Consider the following 21,291-nt stretch of genomic DNA (forward strand, 5'->3'; position numbering starts at 1 on the left):
CAGGCAATGGGGCAGTTGGCAAAAGTGTATGGGGGTCACTGTGGGAGATGAGACTATGGATACCTGCGTCCCATGCCCCATAGCAAACTTCTCCCCTGTCCACAGGTTCCTGGTAGTTGTTTCACTGTGCCTTCTGACTTTGTAGTGCTCTTAATTAATGCTAGTGACTTATCCATGATTTTTTTGTGGATGAATGGGCCGACCTGGGATGTATTGTGGAGACCTGGGAGGGTGGGGTGGGCAGAGTAGGTCTGACTCCGATTTGTCCTCCTGGATACTCTGTGCAGCATCCACATAGACTGGGGAACCGTCTTGCTCACCACAAAGGTGTGTTGCCTTTTGATGGTCCTGGAAGGCCTGCAGCTGGGACATAGAGACTGGCTGGGAATTTGCAGCTTGCCACAATTGTTGTCTAACTTTGAATATTTACTGACACAGTACTCTGAAGTGTACTGAATACCATGCATGTTATATACATCCAGGATAATCTATTGTTTGGCTTCCTAAATAGAAATTCCAGAGGGAATAGCCTTGTTAGTATGTCAGCTGAATATAAACAGTTAAATTAAACACATTTAGGTTGGTTTGGCTTTGGCTAGTTTCCTTTTCTATCCAGCAGTTAAAAGGGGTATACAAAAAGTGGCATAATATATCAATCCCTTAAGCACTAATATTAAAAAAAATACAAAATGGGGTCTGTGGCTGGTTTCAGACTGACTACTCATTGCAATTCTTTTCAATATAGGGTGCATCTGAAAAAGACATTGTCCATTCTGGTTTGGCCTACACCATGGAGCGTTCTGCTAGGGTATGTATTATGTAATGTTGGAAGCTTTAAACTTTTGTTGACACCTTATATCCAAAGGTAAATTGCAGAGGCACATAATAGGGTGAAATCCTCGCTCCAGTTTCTGGGTTGCATTAATCAGCATTGGGTAACCTACACAGAACATTAAATGAACTCTATTATTTTTCTAACTTGCTGATGAGCAAAAAAATATTCAACAAGTAGTGGAGGCTGTTCTGCCTGGTGAAGTGCCTGGTTAGTGTTGCTTTAGGCTGCCCTGTTCCCTGTTGTAAGCTCAATAGTAAGCCCTTTTGAGCAGAGTGTGTACGTGCATATGATTGCACTGTCTGTCTCAGCTAAACCAGAGTGAATACACTGAGGCAGCTCCTCATTTCTACCATCTGTCTGGAACGGCAGCTGACTTAAAATGGTTTGCTCTGTCATCAGTTCTGTGGTGTGTTTCTCAGCCTCTTCCAGGATCAGAGTAGCTGAATGTCAATGCCCCAACATTTAGAAAGAATGGGTAGGTCCCTGTGCTTAATAAATTGTAGAAGTATTCAGTTACCACTTTATTGGCTACCTTGTGCCATTTAGAAAATGAATATGAAACCCGAGCTAATTAAGGAGCATTATATTCCTTATTCAATGACTTCTCCAAGTCAGATCAATATTAACATTGTATGTGTATTCAATAAGAGCTCAGTAAATATTTTGTACTCACATTGTAACATTTTTGTATTCTCTAGCAAATCATGCGTACTGCTATGAAGTACAATCTAGGTCTAGACTTGAGAACAGCTGCCTACGTCAATGCAATTGAGAAAGTCTTCAAGGTGTACAATGAAGCTGGCGTGACCTTCACATAAACAGATAGTCATCTGCCAAGGTCTGGCACCCTGTTGCATACCCTCTTCAGAAAGCGTATTTCAAGTTTACATATAACCACAGAAACCCCTCTTTTCTCACTTAACTATAGCGGATATGATTCTCTGTTGGCTTCAGTTTGAGTTAGTCTTTCATCATTAAAAAAATAAATAAATCTGGGGGTTAGTGCTTCATGCCGAAAGATATCTAAAGATAACCAGTTCATATGCACTTGTTTTGGGGGAAGGGGGGAGGTTCTAATTATTCTTTGCCATGAAACTTTAAAAAAGGTACCTTTTTATTGTATGAATCTGTGGTCTAGCCACAATAAGCAACCTAGCAAACCTTCAGATCACACGAGTGTGTGCTATTGGAGCAAATAGCCAACTATTCATGCACTTTGGTTTTCAAACAATAACTCTCCCAGCTTTGGCACTTTGAATAAAGGCCTTGGATGATCAATGCGGTGGCATTATCAGCGACAGAACGGGCCTCCTGCAGGGAATATCTTTGATAGGATTCTCATTTTTACACTTAGCAGCATCATATACCTGGTTCCCCTTAGGCAATGTGTGTTTCTTTTTATAATCTGTGCTCCTGTTACAGGGATGCCTTTAAATCATGTACTCATCCTCTACTCAAGCACTGCAAGGTGCACGTAAAAAGATGGGTTCCGGGAGCTAGTATTTTTATAAGCTGAAGCAGTATCATTGTTGTACAGGCACCCAGCGAAATTATCTCTTGTGTTTAATCTTATCGCAGCATATTCATTAAACTTGTTTTTTAAAATAAGAATCGACATGTACTTGAGCATAATCTTAGGTAGTCCAAAGAACTTGTGTAGCCTCTTACTCAGTTGTGTTTTATTGTCTGAGAGCTTTTAGCATTAGCTATTGCCTCAATGAACAATTAAATCATTGGCAACAAGGAGGCAAGCTGCTACTACAAACTTTGTGTAGTGTCCTAACATGCTGACTTTGTTCTCCTTTTTTTGGCGGTTTGCATATTCTGAACATAAATAGTTTAATACAGAGAGGGCCTTGAAGCCAGGACTTGATCACAGTTTTGAGGATTCTTGATAGGTATTTTGTCCAGAGGAGTCCTATAAAAGTGCCAGGTGTATTTATGTAATGAATATGAATGTTTTTTTAAAAAAAACCAAACCCAAGCCTTCCCAGAACTCATGCTTTTTTCTAGTGACTTTGTAACTCATGACATAACATGGTAACAAAAGCAATTATTAAAAGTTGACCTTTCCAAACATATGCTGGTTTGTGTTTTTCATAGCTTTTCGCAACATCACGAGAGCTGAAACGTTCAGTGTAAATAGAATGAAGCTGGATTTGGAATTAGACAGAGAACTTTTCATGCATCTTTCATAGTACTGGTAATCAAATTTGTACAATGTGTAAACGTTCCTTGGTTTGAATTGGGATGCTACAAAGGAGTTACTGACGGCTGTTCAACGTATGCAAACTATTTTTGGTGTTATAGATATCAAGTGTTGAGCAGACGTGTGTGAACAGTCCCTTGAGTTTTCTGAACTGTCCCTTTCCTTAAACTTTGCATTTCGTCCTGAACCCTTTCCCCCCTTAATGTTTCAGTTCTTATACCCTTTCCACTTCAAACTGCTACATTTCTTGCCAGTGACCAACAGTTCCCTAGTTTGTCCAGCCAAAACTCTTACAGCTGTGTGGCATAATCATGCTAATACATAGTTTCCCTCAAAACTTTGAAGTTTTTCTAAATAGTTTTAATGAAATGGAGTTTCATCTGAGCTTTGCACACAGGATCTTCACAGTGGGGTGGGGAGGGTCACATAGAATGTTGTGTGGGACCTGAGGAGTATTTAGTTAGATGATGCATAGTTAAAGCCACATATTACATTTTATGTGTGTGCCTACATGCTTATGTGTGCACTCGAATCTCGCATAAAATGTATATGCCCACTTAACACGCCCTAGCACCTTCTGCGAAACCAACCTCATGAACACTTCTCAATACAGTCATATTGAACCACCATGTAAAAAAAATGCACCTTGTTAAAGATTAATTTAATGAAATGTATAGGGATTTATAGCTTCACTTTTAATGAAGGTGTATAGAATATATGCCAAACACCTGAATAATTTCGGTCCATTAAATATATAATAAGAGAAAACAGTATAATAGGTTTAAGTTGAAACGTTCTTCTGTTCTTCACTTTGTCCAAAGGCTTTGCCCCAGGCAGTTACCTGGCTTGTTAGGCTTTGTGCAGCCTTTTCTCCAGTATCCTGTGCAGCCTTGCAGGTGTCATCTACCACTTCAAAACAAAAAGAGAAACAATTTAAGGAGGTGAGAGACAATGGCTGACTACATATGTGGTTTGCTTTTTCCATAAGATGTAGGACTGTATTGGAAGTGCAAGTGTGCATGTGGGAAGGAAAGTCTACATGCTGTTTAAGGAACCCATTCACCAGATGAAGAAGCTGGCTTGCAGCAGTTCAGATCTAGTTCACTATTGTCTGCTCTTGATTGACAATGGCTCTGCAGGGTCTCCACCAATGGCATTTCCGATTACGTTGGTACATGAACCTTTTTTTAAGCTAGATTTGCCAAGGGTTACACTTGACATCTGCATGCAAAGTGTGTGCTTTTCTGACTGAGCTTGGAAAGGAGCTACAGAATGCTTATTGTGTAGGCTGCTAACTTGAACACTAGCCACCTGGGTAGGCTCAAGGTAATATTTAGCACAGTGGAAAAGAGCTAAATTGGATTTTTGAGTTTTCTGTCTCCTGATACATAGAGTTGTCATATTTGAAGAGGTAAAAATCTGGACACAAAAAGTTGTAGAGCGTTTTTTAGGGCAATCGCCCAATAGCCCCTCTGCCGCCCAGGTTGCCCAAGTCTGAACCAGAGCTCTCCGCACACACAACCCCCCCCCCAAACCCAGGACATTTGTTTAAAAATGTAAAAATTTCCCCCAGATGGGTATGTAGGATACCTGAAGGACATGTCAAGAAATTCCTGGATGTATGGCAACCCTATAACACCAGTTATTTGAACACAGATTTACTATTTGGAACAGAAAAACTGTTCCCCACTTAAGTCTGTACTGGAGAGGTGGGGGAAATCTGAATTTAGAAGGTATGCACCAAGTCTCTTCTACATTTATAAGCCATCCAGATACCACACATTTTGAGAATTGCCCAGGTTATTAGGATGCCTCCTTACCTTTCTGACCAGCTTCTGTAGCCTGGTCCAGTGCTTTCTGCACAGCCTGACCTGCTGAATTAACTGCAAATAAAAAAATAAGAATAAATCACAGAAATAGAAAATTTACAATTCTCTGAATTGTACCGAGCACGTGAATGGTGTATCTTATATATTAATACCAAACTCATAGTTGGTTCTTACATAGCCAAAACGCATTACCCCATCACACAATGGAGGTATCAGCAAGCCTTTATGGACTCCCAGGGTTTGCAGAAGGTAAAAAAAAATAGGAAAAACCTAGAAGAGTGGAGGAGGACCCCAGTAAAAACTGAGCATGCTTAATGGGTCAACATGCTGGCTTGGCTGTCGGAGGACGGAAATAGAAATCCAGAGGGAAAGACTATATAGAACAGAATCATGGAAGACACACTGGCTGGCAAAAATCCGTAACAGGAGCAGTTCACAATGCAACATTTTGTTGTTGATCCCACATGTTGTCATAAATCATTTTCAGGAAGAGAAACATAGCTTATTACACAAGGTCTGCTGAGAGATTTATTTGCTTTTGGTTCTTCTGTATCTCACCTGGCAGTGGCTATTTCATCAGTCTATCAGAACTGTTCCTATCCTAGCTGGTCACTCTTAATTGTAACTTGATGAGCTGATGTCTGAGATCATTAACATTTTAAGATGCATTTCAGTTTTGCATTTCTGTGATAGTGAATACACACTGTTCAAGGAACTTGCATAAATCCTCCATGTTGCCCCGGGTCAGAAGATTTACCAACTTTTCTCACCAAATCATGGGCCTTTTACTGCTTTTTGACCAAAGCAGAAAAATCTCAGCTGAAGCATTTCCTGGCAGGTTGGGAAAACTCAGTTTATGGAATTTCTGTTGGCCACAGCAGTCCAGCTCAAGAAAAGAAAAGAAGCGAATCCAGCATTTCAGAGAGAAAAAGCAATTTACAGTCTCCATCCAAACTCTTTAGAAAGACTGCCAGTTTTTCAAGCAAACCATTGCAATAGCTTGAACAGAAGCTGGATTTCTAGACAATAGCTGGTGATATTTCTCCACATAACTGCAGAAAGTGTTGCCTGTTGGGTTTTTTGCCGGCCAGGCTGTTTTCGGGTCAGTTGGCAAACCCTGTTGTTTATATAATGAGTTTTATTTTGGAATCCTAAAACGACATTTTGTGCCTTGATTACAAGCCCTGGTATAAACACTTGCATGGAAAACCTGAACAATTATGAAACAGAGGGGTCTTTGTTTGGCTTTCTAGACCCATGCCCTTCCATAACTTTTATTTAAAGGTCAGGATAATTACTGTAGGCGGTACATTTCTTGACAGAAAAATCAAACCTTTTTTGTATCTATAAATAATAAATCCAATTTGAGGTACTTTGAATTACCGTATTTTTCGCCCTATAGGACGCACTTTTCCCCCTCCAAAAATGAAGGGGAAATGTGTGTGCGTCCTATGGGGCGAATGCAGGCTTTCGCTGAAGCCTGGAGAGCGAGAGGGGTCGGTGCGTACCGACCCCTCTCGCTCTCTAGGCTTCAGGAAGCTATCCGCAAGCCCTGCAAGCCTGGCGGGAGGTCCCGTGGGCTCGCAAGGCTTGCGGGCAGCAGCCTGCAGCCCACAAGCTCGGGGGATAGCGGGGAGGCACAGTGCCGCCACCCCGCTATTCCCCGACCTGATCTGAAGGCTGGCGGGTGGATGGGAGGAGCAAGCTTACTCCTCCCCCCCCCCCGCCAGCCCCACAAGCTTGGGGGATAGCGGGGAGGTGGAGCGCCGCCACCCCGCTATTCCCGGACCTGATCTGGAGGCTGGCAGGGGGGAGAAGCATGCTTGCTTCTCCCCATCACCAGCCCCATAAGCTCGGGGGACAGTGGGGCAAGCCGCTGCCCCACGGAAGCTAGAGAGGCTGTCCCTGAAGGCAGAAGAGGGAGACGGAGTGCTCCGTCTCCCTCTTCTAGCTTGGGGATGGCTGTGCAAATATATATATCTAACTGAGGTTCTGCCCCCCGCCCCAAATCCTGGCTAAACTCATGTGGGCATTGCAGTATGGTACACCCCCCCAATCCCCCCTTGTAGGGACAATACAGACATTAACTTTGTGGGGAGGGGTATTTTCTCAGAAAGGCAAGATCCAAAGTGCCTTCTCATGAAATCCATGCTTGGTTTTTACCCCACCCTATTCCAAAGAGACTTACTAAGGCAGAAGAAGAAAGTTGAACATATATGGTAACAAAAATAAAAATAGGTTCCAGGCAGCTTTGCTAACATACCAAGAAAAAAATGACCCGATCTGCTCTTGTGCAATTAATACCCTTGCAGCCTTTTTTCCTATTACACTGGAGCATGATCAGCAGGTAAAATCATTGAAAGTTGTCTTACATGAGATCAGACTACTTTGTCATCAAGCCTAGTGCATTTCTGGATTCCTGTGACTCAAGGGTTTCAGGCAGAGGTCATTCACCTCAAAGCTATTAACAGCATAGAGAATAAATTGATAGTAATACCTGCACATCAAGTTGCTGTTAAGACAACAACCCACCCCAAGTCTGATGTTGGCGTTACTTAAGGATAGATCTTTCTGTGACTGAAAAAGTAGAATATAGACTGGTGGTTTTACAAGAACAAAGACATAACCTCAGTGTCTTTACCTGCAACCTGGGAAGCCATCCTGGTCAGTGTATTTCCTTCCTCTTCAGGATTCAGCTTAAACATTTTTGCTTTTGTGTGGATGAGATCTCCTGCTCCCTGATTTGTAGATCTCCAACTAGTTGACGGATGGTCACTTTCTCAAATGCAGTCCAGCCCTGTTTTGTTGCTTCCCAAAGAGTTGGCTCTTATAGACAGGCAAACTCCTCCCAGCTAGGATCCAGAAAAACCCACAGAGCTCTGTTAGTCACCAAACTCCTGACTTCAAAAGAAGTGGAGGGATGTTTGGAATTACTGTATTCTTCCCCGCAAGGGAGAGGGTGGGGTTTGGCACTTTTAAAATCTTTTTTAAACCAAAGTAGTTTTCCACAGCTGCAAAACAAGAGTGGTTGTGGACTGGGCTGGCCAGCCTGCTGTTATGAAACGTTTCCATAATGATGGCTTTCAGAAGAGCCGGAGGTTTTATAAGGCCAAATAACGGTAAATTTCAATGTATGGGAAGGGGGAAATGACACCAGTCCAAAGATACTAATTACTGTGTTTGAAAGCACATAGACTTCATATCAGAAACCTGTGACCAAACTGGATGCATCTGTGCAGGAGATTAATTCAGCCTTCTGTTTTTTTGTGGCACACTTGGGAGTGCAAAAATGGCACCAGGCAAGCCTCTGATCTGTGACCGACAAAACCATGTTCAGTCTGGTGGATCACAAAGTGTGCCGACCTGCTTGAATTTTGCCTTTCTGGAAAATGCCCTCAGTTTGGTTCATCGGATGGAAGGACTCCTCCAGGGAAGGAGAGAGATCACTTTGTGTTAGACAATATTTTGCTTGCAGAAGGTTCTCCGCTGAGGACCAGGTAACAGCGGGTGTGCACAACCTCTTGGTGGGGAGCCACTGCCAGTCAGAGTAGACAAGACTGGGCTAAATGGACCAATAGTCTTGACTCTGGTGTTCACATAAGGCAGCTTCCTATGTTCCTGTGCTGAGGCTCATTGTATGGCAGGTGGATTCTGCCTTTGCAAATGAGTGGCTTCACACAATCCACCCATGTAACAATGCTATGTGATGAACTTCTCGCCTCCATGCTAGTCAAGGGTACCACTTGTGTGATGGGAGAGTTGGGACTGTGACAGGTGATACCTGTTGGAAGATGGTGTTGAAAAAAAGATGAGCATTATGTATAAGAGGATGGGCAATGACTCATTGCAGTTATGCCACTGATCCAGAGTTCTTGAACTAAAATCCAACCTTTCGTTGCGTTAAGTCTCACCATTCACAAACTGGCCCATGGGGGTAGCCAGTTGAAGTCTATTGACTTTTCCATCTCTAACTCTTGGTTGTTTCTGACAGCAGCAGCCAGCTGGCAGAAACAGTTACCAGGATACCTCACCCTTTTCCTGCTCCAGACACAAAGGTGCAGGCATAGGATGGAAAGTGCTCCATAGTCAGTGAATCACTGCCTGCCTGCCTGCCAATTCTCAGTTTCTGGTGCATTGGTTTTTAGTGCCAGGGCTTAAGCCAAACAAATGGTTTTTAGCATAGAAGCCTTATTTCTGAATCTGTTGTTCTCAGGTGCTCAGAGGGCAGAATTAGAGAGCTAATGGGTGGGAAATGAAGCATATTTCAGGTAAATGTTAAGCTTCCTAAAGGTAAAAACTATTCAGCAGTTTAATGTTCAATCCAGAGTAATATCCATTTATTTTTCCTTCCGCTGATGTTTTTCCAATGTTCAATCCGGGCATCTTGGGCTCATACCTTTTTCTTTCTATCCAAGAAGTCAAAAAGAGGTTATTCAATTATATTATACCAAATCTATTATTTTGGTTGGTGGGCTGCACATCAATTATTCTGATTATTCCAGTAGTACCACCATCTCTTCCCCCCCTCTGTTTTCAGGTATAGAAGAACCCAATTGTTTAGGGGTTGTTCGGGTGGGGGCATTGGCTGAGGGGTTGGGGAACAATAGCCAATACATGTGGTAAAATGTATCTTACGTTTCACACTGGAAAGGTATTTTTGTCTCCTGAACACCTTACATTCTATGCACATGCATTCCTCCGGCAAGTCTTGGATTTGAGACAGGGGAAAAGACTAGAAATCTCAATAACATTAAAAATACCTATGAGAAAGTAGGCATTTTGTTCTCAGAACCCAAAGTTCCCTTGCTCTTTATTGCTGCTTGCTTTCTATGTTGCTTTCTCTGGTGTCCAAGGTACACTTTTAGGCAATGTTCGGTATGCGTACCAGCCAGCCAGACAACATGCCATATCGCTAAAACAACAGGTTATGCTTTTTTAAGAGTCCTTGAGGTAGGTTGACGGGCAAGACAGCCTCTTAACCTTTTCCAGTTTTTCTAGTTTTATGTGTACTGCCAGATACTGATCGGATGCCCTGAGAGTGACAAAATGCTCATTTCATACCTAAAGAAAAAAATGGGGAGGGGAAGAGAAGAAAAATCCCCCATACTTCCACGGTTTCAAAATTCAGCATTCATTAACAGTGTACTCTTAATACAGAAATAATATACTCAGAAATAAGACCTAATGAAGCTTTTTCCCCCAACCAAAACTCACTGGAACTCAGTTCCAGCACCTCTCAGGTGGGCACCATTGACATTGAAAGAAAACAAGGGAGGTCTCATGGTGAGTTTTCTAGAAAAATAGCACTACTCACTCCCCAAAAGAGCAATTCTCCCAGTCTCTTAAGGTGGCAGTTGGCAAGCATCAGTAATTATTTCTACAGTTTCGGGTGAAGAGAAGAATTTTCTTTCATGTTTACAAGGCACATTGGACAGCATATCTGCTCAGCTTGGTATGTGATGCAGCGATAAGGGCCTTTTAAATGTTAAAAAGAAGGGAGAATTTTGACAAGTGTCATTTCTCTGATCTCAGTGCTTGCCGCTGTATGGGATGGAGCATCACAGAACAGCTAATACAGTGGTACCTCAGGTTAAGTACTTAATTCGCTCCGGAGGTCCGTACTTAACCTGAAACTGTTCTTAACCTGAAGCACCGCTTTAGCTAATGGGGCCTCCTGCTGCCGCCGCACCACCGGAGCACGATTTCTGTTCTCATCCTGAAGCGAAGTTCTTAACCTGAAGCACTGTTTCTGGGTTAGTGGAGTCTGTAACCTGAAGCGTATGTAACCTGAGGTACAACTGTACAGCAGAATGTTGTGTGGGTGGTCCAAAATAAGCCCACCACTATTATGTCAATGACATGTTGTGTCATGCACTATTATTGAATCAATGGCATTCCCCTGCCTCCCCCAACCCCTAAAAGCATTCTGAAGTAGGCACCTAGCTGCTGTCTTCTGCGGTGATGCTGGTACCCATTCCGACCGTTAGGCAAAGTGCTCCCACACATGATTCTGGGTGTCATGAGAGGGCAAACAATAGTTATTTGATTTTTCACCACTCTCTTTTTACTGTCAGGGAAGCGAGAGCTGCTTGCTTGGTTTTCGGGCTCAGCTAGCTGCCCAAATATCTTGCCTGGCTTCAGATACAGTAGTACCTCAGTTTAAGAACGGTCCTGTTTACGAACGATTTGGTTTACGAACTCCGCAAAACTGGAAGTGGTGCTCCAGTTTGTGAACTTTACCTCGGTCTACAAACGGAAACCGAATGGTGGAAGGGCACTGGCGGCGGGAGGCCTCATTAGGGAAAGTTCTCGTCGGTTTAAGAATGGACTTCCGGAATGGATTAAGTTAGTAAACCGAGGTACCACTGTACTTTGCACCTTGATTTGGGAATAGGAATGGAGGGATCTGTCCATTTTAGTTCTCTCAATTTCTCTTTTTCCCCATCTTAAATTCAGTTTTCCACATTTCTGCACCGATTTACGGATTTTGAAAAATGAAAATTCACCAGTGTTTTACTACAGATTTATCCTAATACATGTTTATATGCAGTTTTGACTAATGTACACATTTTCTGAAGGAGCTTTCCCTACTACAACACATGATTTTCAGTAATACACATATTATTTTTTATTCACTCCCCCCCCCCAATATATACATTTTTGTAAGCATTGCTTGGGTGGAGAACTGCACTGCAAAATTGAGTTGTGTTAATTTTGAAGAATCGTTGTGTTTTGGTTCTTGTATTGTTTTGGGAAGCACGGATTAGGTATGTTTGCCTTTCTATTCAAACTGAATTGAACTCTCCCTGCTTCCCGATTTAGGAAGGGAGGAACTGCCATTCTTCTCTACCTAGCAGAATGCCTTGGGCTGACTCTGTGCACTTAGAAAACAAATTCTACTGTGGTCAGTTGTCTTGTTCCTACATGTGCCTTAATCTCTAATATCAGCATGCACTGCTTCACAAGCTGTGGAAAGAAAACACGGCAAACCCTGAGAATTATTTTCTTAGGCTTCTACTCCACACCGTGGCTGGAAAGAGAAACTGCAGTAGCACTGACATGTTATGCGAAAATGTGCATCAGTGTTGCTTAACCTGAGGCTGTTTGTGGAATCTGCAGGGCATCATCACACACACAATGATCTGGTCAAAGAGTGAGAAATTGACATGGGTGAACTTATCCTCAGTGGCTTCGTATACCACACAGAGGGGGGGAATTGGGTCTATTACAAGCAGGGCTATTTGTCCTGGGCATTACAAAATAATAACCTGTTTAAAAGTATCTCAAAATTTTGCATCACAATAAATGATGCAAATTTACCATTTTGGGTGTGTGCTGTGGCTCTCTGGCCTTCCCTTGTCACAGCTTAGTCTTTTAACCTCTAACCCAAGACTCGCCTCTGAAAAGCATTGATCTCTCCATCACTCACACCAATCCTCCCATCCCTGCACTGGGTCCCCATCACATTATGCATCCATCTGAAACTTTGCCCTTGGCTTTAAGGCCCTGCCCAGGTTGTCCCACTCTTTGCTATTTGTACGCCAACATCCCCACCTCCAGTGGGGCAAATATCAGATTGGAGAGGCCTTAGATGGACAAAATGTTGCAAAGGGAAAATGTTGACGCTCCATCTCCCTTTCTCTGATCAGAATGGTGACTCCCCAGGGCTGCTTTGAAGGTGTTTTTGATTGGTTGATTCAAAGAAAAAGACATACACCAAAAGACTGGCAGATCTAAGGGCCTAACTTTGGCATACAAGGTATCATGAACTGGCAGGACAACGGGGAGGTGGAAGAGGATCCCGGAGAGGGGTGTAGCCGGAACTGCGACACACTGGGGCAAGCTGAGGATGGGGAAGGAGAGGTTCATGTAGGAAGTACTCACAGGGTGACGGAGGATGATGAGAGGATGGGAGTCCGTGCACAGGAACCAGAGCGGCAGGACCCATCACCAGAGCCAGAGGGGCCCATCTCCATTAACACGGCAGACTCTGAGGCATAGGGAGCAGTGGGAGGGGTGCTCCAAGAGGCTGAGGCAGGCAAGGGCCCCAAACCCAGCTTCCTAGCTGTCCAGGTGAGGCTCGCTAGCTCTCTGTGTGTGATTCCTCAGCTGGAGTAGGCTTGGAACAGGTGAGGGTCATATGCCTCGTCAAGCCCAGATGCTGCAATCAGCATGCAAAAAGAGAAGCAAAGCTGAGGGGCTGTGTTTGCTCAACTGCCCATGTTGATAGACCTCAGCTTGGATGATTCAGGATTTTTGCGGGACTGTGCTTCGGACACATGGATTGACCCTGGACTGACTTGCTGCCAGGTAGGCCAGGGGTTCAGGACGGAAGGGATGCTTTGCATACAGAAGGGCCCAAGCACGCCTTGCTTCTTTAGGTAACTGCTCAGGGAGCAGGTGATGGGTGAGATATCTGCTGGAGACCATGGAGAGCTGCTGGCAGTAAAAGTAAATGATTCTGGGCAAAATTGCTCAGTATAATTCAGCTAGCTAGATCCATAGGAAGCTATATCTTGATAGTGGATCTCCTGCGCCGTGCTGAATTTATTTTATTTATTAAATTTATATACTGCCCTGTACCCGGAGGTCTCACACCCTGAGTTGAATGGCTGAAGTGTGGTTTAAATAAAACCAGGGACTTCCTTGCTCCATGCCTCATGATGCCCAGTCTCAAAGTGCCCCTACAGTGAAAGGGGGTAGGCATGGAGGGTTGGGTGGCTTGGACAACCACTTATTCACCTGTGATTTTATCCTTGCAAGTCACTGTCAACTCCCATGGGGGGAAATGCAGCATAGAGCTCAGTCACATGTAAGCACCCAAAGAATTCAGATTGTCATGCATATTTATTATTATTATTAACATTCAAGTCAAGAAAAGGAAAGACATGAAAGGTAAAACAACAAATAGTACTTCTGTGTTAACAATTATGCTTTATGGGTATTGCTATGACCTGTTGGTTGGTTGGTTGGTTGGTTGTGCTTGCTTGGAAGAGAGCGAACAACACAGTGTTCCATTGCTATCCTGCACCCTCCTCAATAAACTTTGCAGCTTTGCAATAGTTGCCATTGACTGCCTTAAGAGCCATTCTTATGACTGCCTTAACATTGCGTCACTGCAGAGTTTTCAATACAATTACAGACTACTCTGCTAAAGAAAGCAGTCTGTTTCAACTAAAAATAGTGCAGCCTGGAAGTACACAGTACAATTGTTGAGATCTCAAAAACTGATCCCAGGTGGCAATGGGTTTTTCTGCACATTCATGATAATGCGTATCAGAAATGGTGGTAGTTCCTCTGATTGTTTGATTCTGCTTGGAGAACTCACAATGCAGTGTTGCACTGTCAGGCTGCACACCTCTAGCTCCGTGGTGGAGCAAACTAACACAGCATTAGAAACCATTCCACCTACTGTGTTTTAAACTATATATAGATGAAGCCCATTTCTCAGATAACGACCAAGAAAGGAGTTGATCTGTTTCAAAATACACCCACCAGAAAACCTTCACAGGTTTAGTGGTAAAAGACATTATGTGCAGAAGTGCACACAAGGTGCAGGTTGGCTATGCACAGTGCAGTTGTTCAGATCTCAGGAAGACAAGCAAAGTTGCACATTGATTGTTATTTGTTCAGTAGCGATGGCAAATTGCAGTTTATTTGTGGTCCAATAGGGTGGAGGGCTAACATTGCAGTGCTGTATTGCCAACCCACATTTTCTTGCAATGGGAAACATTCCAAGAAATGCACTACATGGCATGCTCCTGGAGCCTAACAATTTTTTGGACAGGGAAAGTCAATATGAATAACTTTGGAAAATAAAACCCTTCTCTCCTGGGTCAACAACTAGTGTTGCCAGAGAGGCCACTTTAACAAGAGAGTAGAAGCATGGCACAAAGCTTCACACCTTAACTACCGAAATGGCTTCCTGCCAAAATCCCTCTGTCACTGATGCTGCTCATTTCCATTCCTCTTTCGCCTCTAGGATTGGAAATTAGGAGGGTCATAAACATACTGTTTAATTTGCCCCAGGGGCAGGCAGTTGACAGCTATTTTTTTGAGAAAGCAGACAAAAGGTGAGTTAATTCCACCCTGATATACTGGTGGTAGTATGATGTCTTGTCTTTACAAGAATGAGGTGTGAGACTGTCAGGGGATATAAAAATCTTATCTCAGGGGCAGCCCTCTTTTTTCATGCCATATGACAATCACAGGTGCCAAAATGCCTTGGACTAGGTAGTTAGACAATTCAGTTGTCCAAATCTGGCATGTTTTTCCTTCTGAAGGAAGGTGGCGATATGATCCTTTTCTTTCTTTTCTTTGGACTGCAAATCTACAAATCAGAAAAGGGGGCGTGGAGAGAATATAGTTCATGCTTTCCATAAGGATAAGGATTACAACAGAATGGAAGAGGGAAGAGTGTGAATCTGAGGATGCCAAACATTCTTTGGTCTGATTTCAATATCACGATGGCCATCATTTCTTGAGTCCAATTTTTTTCTCGAGGTCGGTCACACCATCTTGAGCTGCCTTGTACACTTGGTCCACAGCTGTAAAAAGGGAAGGAAGGATGTTACTAATCGGGGTTTCCCAAGCACTTGGTTCCTAATGTGTAGCTTCGATGTGCTGCCCAGTCTGAACAACCACTATCCTACTGCAAAAGTAAGATAGCCCACTTAATACTCAATGACTCCTCATGTCCCAGCTTCCCCTTTCCCTAGCCAGTCAGAGATTAGGGATGGCATCTTGCTTTGAGGTCAGTTATGATGTTGCTGCGTTTTCCCTGCACTTGGCAGAATTCCAGTGTGTGCACCTTCCTCATTGGGATGACACTGGCAAAGGCTGAGTCAGCTGCCGTGTTCACAGAGCTATAATTTTCAGAGTTCCCCTGGGAAAAGACATTATGTTTACAAAGCAGATGCTTGGCTACCGCTGACCTTATGCAACCCACCAAGGGTTGTATACACATACCATAAATGGAACAGGCACAGATCATTCTGAATTGACAATCTGCTTTTAAGCTAGTAGCAATTTCGAGTCCTACCTTTCTGACCCGCCTGGGTAGCTTGGTCCACAACTTGCTGTGTGGCCTGTCCCACCTTGTTTACTGCAAGAAAGAGAAAAAAAGAGATTTATTTAATTTTTAAAAAATCAGTTGTACAAAGGGAAGGCACTAGGAAAATCAAAGGGCAATATTTATTTTATTTTTATATATATATCATAGGTTTCTTTCAGGATGTATTCTTCTCCCAGAGCAATTTATAATAAAACCTGTGCAAACTGTAGGGGTGAGAAAATCTGTAAATTTGGGTTCTTTCAGTTGCTAATTTTCCCCATCTTAAGTTCATTCATAAAAATTTGTAGAAATTTTGAGATCAGTTTGCAAATTATTATTTTTTTAAAGTCCTCATGAAAATTAACAATTTTAGTGTGATTTCGCCTAATGTACACATTCTTCGTATGCAATTTTGCTTAATATGCATATTTTTACAGGCAGTCCCCCTTATATAACATTTTTGTGCATTAGTTTCACCAATGCATGCATTTTTTTGTACACTTTACAATAGCATAGCCATTTTTGTACATATTGCTTGACCAGAGAACTGTGTTGCAAAATTTGAAGTGGCAAATTTTGAAGGATGGCTGCATTTCGGTTCGTGTATTGTTTCAGGAAGTGCAAATCAGTTTGGCTCACCTTTGAATGTGATTTGAATCACATTTCTCCCCCGCCCCTAGCAAAGTGTAACCCCCACCAAGCTGAAAACATCAGCAATACTTGAGGATCATCTGGTTTCCATGGTGTGTTTTTGCAGCCCCATGCATGCATGCAGAAGCCCCAGAAGGGTTTTAATGAATCCCTGGCACATTTTCCATTTGTAGTTGATGGGTTGTAAGACCCTCTTGGTGGGTCCACAAGCTGTGTGGTCCTGCAGCATGAGGTTAGACTCGTGGTTCATATTGATAACTTTATCAGACACGCATCAGCAGACAATAACAAGATGTTCTTTGAGTGCACACTGAGTACATAGATATCATAGGAAAAACAAGATCTTCCTTATCACAGCACCTGGGTGAATGGCTGTGACCTAGCAGATCAGTGGCATCTGAGGACATGAATGTACATGTTTTTCAGAACTGAGTTGTTTTTAGGAGAGAGGAAAGCAGTGACATCACAAGTAATGGGGTGAGCAGGAAAGGCTATTTAACTTCGATACAGAAAAGAAATCTCACTATTCCTCTGAGCGTACTACAGTGATGGCTAGCTCACACCACTCCCCTAACTGATGTTGGGAAAGATTGAGGGCACAAGGAGAAGGGGATGACAGCGGACGAGATGGTTGGACAGTGTTCTCAAAGCTACTAACATAAGTTTGATCAAACTGCGTGAGGCAGTGGAAGACAGAAGTGCCTGGCGTGCTCTGGTCCATGGGGTCATGAAGAATCGGACACAACTAAACGACTAAACAACAACAACAAACAAACATTGATGCTTGCATTGCCATTCCATCTCTCTGCCTGATCTATCTCATAGCGTAGCATAACAGCCAACTCCTAGGGGCTGAGGTCCTTTCGGGGGCCTCCATAAAATATTTGAGGGCCTCCCCCCCAAAAAATTGATGGGCATTGCCATTCAAATGGTGTGCGTGTGCCACTTCATGTGATCATTTATGTGGGGTGGGGCTCACTTGCCCCCCCCAATTTTATTCAACTTGGCACCCCTGTAGCATAGTCATGAGGATAAAATCGAGAGTGGGGCACATTGTTCTGAGCTCTCCAGAGGAAAGGCAAGATACAATGCAATAAACGTAATAAAAGTAGGCTGCATCCACTTTAACGCTCAGGACTATTAAGCAGACCATATAATGTCAATCAAGAAATGCCATTGTTAGATCCCTGTTGCTGAAGGGCTAACCTGTTCTTTGGTGAAGCTCTTCCTGGACTGTTCCACTTCAGACTGCACATGGGTGTTTTTTGTTTTTTTTAATGAAATTCAGCCTCCTTCAAGCATTTAAAAACAATAACACCTTGTTTATAGAAGTCTAAGGCTGCATTCAACAGCACAACCTTCATCTGCCTCAACTGCAACAAAGCATGTCTCTCCTGTATCGGTCTCTACAGCCACAGCAGGCACTGTAACCTTCCAATGTTTTGATATCACCCCCAAAGACGCACTCCTCCATTGTCTCCCAAGACAGACGGATACCAGCAATCCTAATTATAATGCTAGCACTTCTACCCCAGATTTTAATGTTTCTTTTATACTACCTCACCTGCTGCATTATGAAACTGTGGCTTGTTGCTCAATATACCACCATGTCATGCTAAATTTGATATTGTAGAAAAAACTGTATGCTTAAATACTGCCTGAAATTTCTTCACCTGAGACTACAACACAGAACTCCTGCAATTTGCTGAGTTAACTGGTTGTAAAATTGCCCCCCCCCAAGCCAAATAACCTGGAAATGCACACTAAACTTCTGCTAGAGTCCGCTGTTTTTCCAGGAAAAAAGGAAACTTTGTGAAAATGGAATAAAATGTTGTGTGGATGCAGCCTAACTTGCTATGTCACAGAGTTGTAGAATCATAGAGTTGGAAGAGTTAGTTCCTGGAGTCATAGAATCATAGAGTTGGAAGTGTCTTCAATCTGCAAGACACTTTTTCAGAGGGGTGCATTCTGGTTTACAAGAAGCAGAGACCAGGATGGAAGGAGACCAGCTTGATGCTACCGAGAATGTATAAACCAGCCCTGAGAACAAAACTCCTTTTCATTGGGCATCTGAAGTGAAACCAAGATAGATAGATAGATGATAGAGTTTCTTACCAGCATCCTGCACAGTCCCTTCAGCTTGTTGAGCGAAGCCCTTAAAACATGGTTGCTTTCCAGACATGGTTGTTTTCAACAGCTTCCGTCCTTAACCAAATTTAAAACATCAGCCTTCTAAACATTCTGCTGTAGTGTCTCCAGCCTATGCTGGTTTTATATACAAACCAAGACCCCCCCCCCCCGCCTTGATGCTCACTGGGCAAATATTTTCAATAGGTGGAGCATTCAGGTGGCTTAGCATTTTAAGCCCAGATAAACGAAACTGAAGGCACGTGTCAAAATGCCAAATTCTTTGCCTTTCCCAGGTGGGAGGTGTGTCTCAGCAAGCGTTTTATTTCTGCATCAGTGGGAATAATGCTCATCCCTTCTGAATAGAATCTCGGTGGAAAATAACTGAGCAAATGGCGGGCATGTCAGCACAGAGCAACACAGAGGCAGTTGTGTGAGAGACCCACCAATGTCCATTCGTATCTGGGCCTGTGTATCACAATACTGAGGTAATCAATGTGGTGCCCCCCTTCCAATGTTGTTGAACCACAACTCCCCTTCACCCCGACTATTTGTTGGATAGAGTACACCACATTATACACCAAAGTACACCACATTGGCTACTCCTGCCTTTGCAGAAGTGTCCTCAAAGGTTGCATTCCAATTTATTGCTCTGCATGTGGATTTCATTTCTATTGCACTAAACATTTACAAAGTACTATCCTTCGAAAAAGGGTATAGGAAATCAAGGCCTTTCCTACTTATCCTAGGCCTCCAAAAACACAACGTACAGTGGTGCCTTGGGTTAAAAACTTAATTCGTTCTGGAGGTCCATTCTTAACTTGAAACTGTTCTTAACCTGAAGCACCACTTTAGCTAATGGGGCCTCCCACTGCTGCCGTGCCACCACTGCACGATTTCTGTTCTCGTCCTGAAGCAAAGTTCTTAATCTGAGGTACTATTTCTGGGTTAGCGGAGTCTGTAACCTGAAGCGTCTGTAACCCGAGGTACCACTGTACTGGTGCTCAGATGTCTCTGTCCAGGCCTCTTATCCTCCTTTGTGCACCATTCATGGGATAGATGCAGTATCTTAAATGGCTTAGGTTCGTTTAATTAATTTAAGTCTTAACAGTCTTTTGTATGCACACCCTCTTTAGGCAATTTGTGCATATTACTTTACTTGCTTCCAAACTCTTTCCTTTTTATTGATTTATTTAACAGAATTGGTACACCATGAAATGCAAGAAACTACTAAAAACCACTAAGCCATCTTTCCCCGTTCTGGTATGGTGGTGAGCTGAGCTTTATTTAGTGGTTCTTCTAATCCAGTCATGCAGCCAGCAGAGTTTGTGTCAATACTTACCTGAGCTTCCGTTCGCGGGATCACCGGTATTGACTCTAGCAATCGTATTGCCGAACTAGTGTGTTTTAGTAAATGAGGCGTGTTTTGCTCACCATTTAATGCAGCGTTGGACAGGCCATTAATGTCTCTCATCTCTTGACTTGGAATTTTAAAAAGCAGAGAGAGCAAACAGCCACCTGAAGCCAGCAAACAAATATGAAGTACAGTCCAGATGTGTCAGGTGGCGAGGAAAGGAAAGAACCCGTCAGGCAATGCATGGACTTCTGAGAACAGAAGACAACAGAAGCAGCTTGCTGCTGGCTTAATAAAACACACAGATGGGGTGTTAAGGCACCGTTGAGGCAGCTGTCTTTTGTGTTGACCTTGAGCTGAGAGGCTCCTTGGAAGCTAAAACAAGGCCTGGATTTGGGACATTTGCCCACTTTGGAACTTGGGGAGACATGAGGTGATGAAGCAGTTATACGGTAGGGAGGAGCCATGTCTTAGCAGCTGAGCACATATTTTGCATGGAAAAAACACCAGGTTCAAACACTGGCATGTCAAGGTAGGGTTGGCAGTGACTCCTGTCTGTCTATACAGTTGATACTGAGCTAGACAGACCAGTGGTCTGACTTAGGCCACATCTGCCCCATTTATTTGAAGCAATGCTAAAGCATTTTAACAGTCATGGCTTCCCCCAAAGACTCCTGGGAACTGTCGTTTGTTAAGGGTGCTGAGAGTTTTTAGGAGACTCCATTCCCCTTCCAGAGCTACAGTTCCCAGAGTGGTTTAACCATCAATTCCTTTTCCCGGGGAATAGTAGATATGTGAGGGGAATTGGAGTGTCCTAACAGCTTTCAGCACTTTTAATGAAGTTCAGTTCCCAGGATTACTTGGAGGAAGCCATCATGTGGTATAATTGTGCATGCACATCACACATACAAAGAATTCTGGGAACCATAGGCTGGCCTCAACCAGAGCAAGGGCTTTTTTGGCTGTGGCTCCGATCTGGTGGAACGCTCTGTCACAAGAGACTAGGGCCCTGCAGGACTTGACATCTTTCCGCAGGGCCTGCAAGACAGAGCTGTTTCACCAGGCCTTTGGCCAGGGCACAGCCTGACTCCCTCCTTTGGCAATCTTCACAGAACTCTAGCCCAATGCTTGCCATTAATTTGATTTGAATTAATTTTATAATGAAATGATTTTAGAATGTTGTATTATTTTATTGTTGTTAGCCACCCTGAGCCTGGCTTCGGCTGGGGAGGG

At 43.3% G+C, this 21,291-nt stretch overlaps 2 protein-coding genes and 1 long non-coding RNA gene across 3 annotated transcripts in view; 1 reads left to right on the forward strand and 2 right to left on the reverse strand.

Annotated features, from left to right (window-relative positions):
- Positions 1-2,914, forward strand: part of GLUD1 (glutamate dehydrogenase 1) — a gene marked incomplete at its 5' end in the record, with an annotated part of 34,470 nt that extends 31,556 nt beyond the window's left edge. The window contains 2 exons of the mRNA XM_083502667.1: positions 746-808; positions 1,534-2,914. Of these exons, the coding sequence (XP_083358793.1) occupies positions 746-808; positions 1,534-1,653 (183 nt within the window). The 3' untranslated portion in view covers positions 1,654-2,914. The remainder of the gene's footprint in view (positions 1-745; positions 809-1,533) is intronic.
- Positions 2,915-3,718: 804 nt separating this feature from the next.
- LOC310706622 (uncharacterized protein) lies at positions 3,719-7,790 on the reverse strand. Its single transcript, XM_083502971.1, has 3 exons — positions 7,515-7,790; positions 4,865-4,927; positions 3,719-3,953 (listed from the first exon to the last, which is right to left on the reverse strand). Exons 1-3 carry the CDS (start codon positions 7,576-7,578, stop codon positions 3,826-3,828), a joined length of 255 nt encoding a protein of 84 aa, XP_083359097.1. The 5' UTR covers positions 7,579-7,790; the 3' UTR covers positions 3,719-3,825.
- Positions 7,791-13,701: 5,911 nt separating this feature from the next.
- On the reverse strand, positions 13,702-18,891 carry LOC310706635. Its single transcript, XR_014525980.1, has 3 exons — positions 18,693-18,891; positions 15,915-15,977; positions 13,702-15,420 (listed from the first exon to the last, which is right to left on the reverse strand). It is a non-coding gene; the product is annotated as an uncharacterized lncRNA (long non-coding RNA).
- Between the last annotated feature and the right edge of the window lie 2,400 nt (positions 18,892-21,291).

This window comes from Podarcis liolepis (genome assembly GCF_965112155.1).
Source record: "Podarcis liolepis genome assembly, chromosome: 5".
Classification (NCBI taxonomy): domain Eukaryota; kingdom Metazoa; phylum Chordata; class Lepidosauria; order Squamata; family Lacertidae; genus Podarcis; species Podarcis liolepis.

Bases quoted from the DNA above. Each gene is read 5' to 3' on its own strand.
- LOC310706622 (XM_083502971.1), bottom strand. From the start codon at position 7,578: ATGTTTAAGCTGAATCCTGAAGAGGAAGGAAATACACTGACCAGGATG. The intron at 4,928-7,514 runs GTAAAGACACTG...TTTTATTTGCAG, and splicing joins GATGGCTTCCCAGGTTGCAG to TTAATTCAGCAGGTCAGGCT. The intron at 3,954-4,864 runs GTAAGGAGGCAT...TTTGTTTTGAAG, and splicing joins TACAGAAGCTGGTCAGAAAG to TGGTAGATGACACCTGCAAG.